This window comes from Sinocyclocheilus anshuiensis, unplaced genomic scaffold (assembly GCF_001515605.1).
Source record: "Sinocyclocheilus anshuiensis isolate Anshui unplaced genomic scaffold, SAMN03320099.WGS_v1.1 scaffold1572, whole genome shotgun sequence".
Taxonomy (NCBI): domain Eukaryota; kingdom Metazoa; phylum Chordata; class Actinopteri; order Cypriniformes; family Cyprinidae; genus Sinocyclocheilus; species Sinocyclocheilus anshuiensis.
The window spans coordinates 501770-505206 of record NW_015555807.1 but is presented as its reverse complement, the minus strand read 5'-3'; the positions used below and the strand labels follow the sequence as shown (position 1 = coordinate 505206).

At 36.8% G+C, this 3437-nt stretch overlaps 1 protein-coding gene across 1 annotated transcript in view; it reads left to right on the top strand.

Annotated features, from left to right (window-relative positions):
* LOC107675008 (SH2 domain-containing protein 4B-like) overlaps positions 1–942 on the top strand; it is an 8741-nt gene extending 7799 nt beyond the window's left edge. Inside the window, exon 8 of the mRNA XM_016469187.1 lies at positions 761–942. Coding sequence (XP_016324673.1) covers positions 761–853 — 93 coding nt within the window. The 3' untranslated portion in view covers positions 854–942. The remainder of the gene's footprint in view (positions 1–760) is intronic.
* The last annotated feature ends 2495 nt before the right edge of the window (positions 943–3437 follow it).

Below are 3437 nucleotides of genomic sequence, written 5' to 3'. Positions count from 1 at the left end.
GTACTAGTACCTAATGAATAACTACTAGTACATAAAAATTAAGTACTAGTCACTAGTGGAATACATACTAGTCAAAACTGAATAGTTGATATCTCAATGACGGATCCCCATAGAAGTCAATGGCAACATTTTTTATTTTTTTTTACTAGTAACAATATAATAGTTACTAGTCACTATTGAAATAAGTACTAGTATCTAATAAATAAGTACTAGTATCTAATAAATAAGTACTAGTATTTAATCAATAAGTACTAGTATCTAATGAATAAGTACTAGTACCTAATAAATAAGAACTAGTATCTAATGAATAAGTACTAGTCACTATTGGAATAAGTACTAGTATCTAATGAAAACATACTAGTATCTAATGATTAAGTACTAGTATCTAATGAATAAGTACTAGTAACTTTACAAAAGACACTAGTACCTAAAGAATAAACACTAGTACCTAAAGAATAAGCACTAGTAGCTAAAGAATAAGCACTAGTACCTAATGAATAAGTACTAGTACTTAATGGAAAAGATACTAGTATCTAAAAAATAGATACTAGTACCATGAAAATAGATACTAGTACGGCTTATAGATTAAATGTTAAAACGGCTTGCCATAATTGCAGACCCCATGGGGCATGAGGAACATAGATGTGGCGAGCACACCTGTCCTTCCATCTGTGCGTTTGATGCAGAGGATTGATAGCGATGCTCGGTTGTCCCAGGACTGATGTTGGTTTTGTTAGCTGATGGTCTGCTTTTCCTGCAGGAGGAAGTGATCACAACGTCTGGAGGAGAACTACTCCAGGATCCCTGCAGGCCGAGAAGCTCCACAGCTGACTATGGAGGGCTTTTTCTGTGATGGTTTCTATGGTTGAGAATCTCAATTTGGCTGCTGTATCTCTTGCCTTCACATCCTTTCAACAGCATGGCACATCTTTTATTTATAGTCTGCCAAGTGTCTTCTGTCAAATGTAAATAAACACTCTTTATTTGCATTAATTTGCTTATTTGGTTTACATGTGGGCGATAGAAAAGGTGAGGTCACATTACACTTTAAGCATACAGAACTAAGAGCAATTTGGAGTAGATGTCACAGTTACGTTACTTACAGCTGTGTGCGCATTGTGGTGGCAGAAAAACACTGGTAACAAGTGGAGCGAAATGGGTAAAATCCATGGAATAAAAAATATATATATTTTTGTGCCTTTGGATGCCAGAATCGGAATACAAATCATTTTTATAGAGTACCGTCTTCAAAGATGCCATTTGAAGCTAAACGCTGACGTTTAAATGGACCGACTATGGATGAAAAGTGCTATGATTACTCTACTTTTATAGCATAAATTTGATTTAACAATAGGTCTACATAATATTTACATATGCAGTTCTTAGGGGACATATCGTATTAGCCTTAGAGTTAAAGCATGAAATACTATTTAAACCTATTACTATTAACATTTTACATAACATTTACCTTTTAACACACAATTCTGACTTTTTTTCTCGTAAATGCAAGTTTATATGTCCTAGTTCGGACAGAAGTCAGGAATATAAACTCATGATTCTGAGCCAAGGGGAAAAGAGAGAAAAACGTGCTGATTTTCCTTATCAGAATTGAGATATAATCTCAGAATTGTGCAAATAAAGTCAGAATTTTGAAATATAAACTCAAATTTACCTCTTTTTATTCTTTTATTCATTCTTCTTCCATAGACTGCTACTTGAAAACTCTCATTTTCTGCCACCAGATAGGCTCCGCCCACAAAAATGTCTTCACTGTTTGCAAAACACCGAATTGGTCTATTAGACTCCAACGGGAGAATACAGGCAACAGGATATGATGTCACAACCTAGGTCTTCTGTTTTGTATCAATCATAAATTATGAGAAATTTTAACATTTTAAAATATACCAACCAACACCACTTCTTTGTTCCTGCTGGAAAATCAAGCTGGCAGTGTTTTGGAACATGCTATCAGGTCTCAAGTAGTTAATCTCAGACCAGCTGCATCAGAGTCCAAACAGCTGATAAAACATCACAATAATCCACAAGTAATCCACACGACTCCAGTCCATCAATTAACGCTTTGTGAAGTGAAAAGCTGTCCTTAATACATCATTAAGGACAAAGGCTTCTGGCCAAAACAGTCCATTATCCATAATAATGCTTCCTCCAATGAAAACTTCCATCCCCTGTTGCCCTCTCACATCAAAATCCACCATGTCCACCTGTGCATATTTCACTCCTGATTCAGATGAGATGACTTTTTCACTGGAGAAAGTAATACTAGGGATAGAGGACTTGTATTCTAGATAGCAACAGTTTGAAGTTAAAAACATCTTAACAATGAATTAATTCACTTATTTCACAAGACTTTGTGGATTACTGTGATGTTTTTATCAGCTGTTTGGACTTGATGGCACCCATTCACTGCAAAGGATCTGTTGGTGAGCAAGTGATGCAAAGCAAAATTTCTCCAAATCTTTTCCAAAATAAACTCATCAACCTCTTGGATGGCCTGGGGGTGAGTAAAAGTTCATTTTTGCATGAACTACTCCTTTAATCGCCTTTGTTCCCGGTCTTCTATCGGTCAAAAATATAAGTTAACCAAATGGAAACATTGGTATACAATTAAAAACGAAACATCGGTGTATATTCAAGCATAGTGTGACCATCTCAACCCCGCAATGTGTCAAACGCTAGTCTTTCTGGCAATTTTCCAGCCTACACAAGTGTCCCTCTATGATTCCACATGTCCCATGTCCCTGAGCACCAACAGTAACCTCTCTGACTTCCCGCACACTCACACAGAGGAGGATCAGGTTACTGTGAAGTGCATGGCTGAGCTTGCTAATCTGCACATTGTTCAAGAGGAAGGAGCTGTTTCAGCTATAGCAGGATCGACAAAGACCTGACAAACACAGCGTTCATTGCAGTAGAGGTGCAGGGTGACAGAGAAACTGTGATGAAAGACTATGGAAAAAAACATGGGAAAGGCAGTTTCAGTTTACCCATATATTTCCAGTCAAGCAGGTGTTTTTCTGATGGCCATCAGCGATTGATAAGACTGCTGGAGAATGGAAAATGAGATACTTATCGATATACAGTACCAGGCAGCTGATGACAGTCAGAAAAAAGTAACAAAGCCATTACCTCGGACACAAAGGGTTCCTGTCAAACGCCAACCAATGTAACATGATGCCGACATGCATTAAACTGACCCAACGATCTTCATAGCACCTGCTTTACCCAAACATGTCCAAGTAGATTCAAAATTATATGCCTATTCAAATTCATCATGATAATATAAAAAACTACAATAAAAACTTATGAAGTTACAACATTTGCAGTGCCTGTTGCTAAAAAAAAAAAAAAAATGAATGTGCATTGCAAAACTATACATGAGGGTTGAAACCAACAACCTTCTGCCATAACTTGACTTG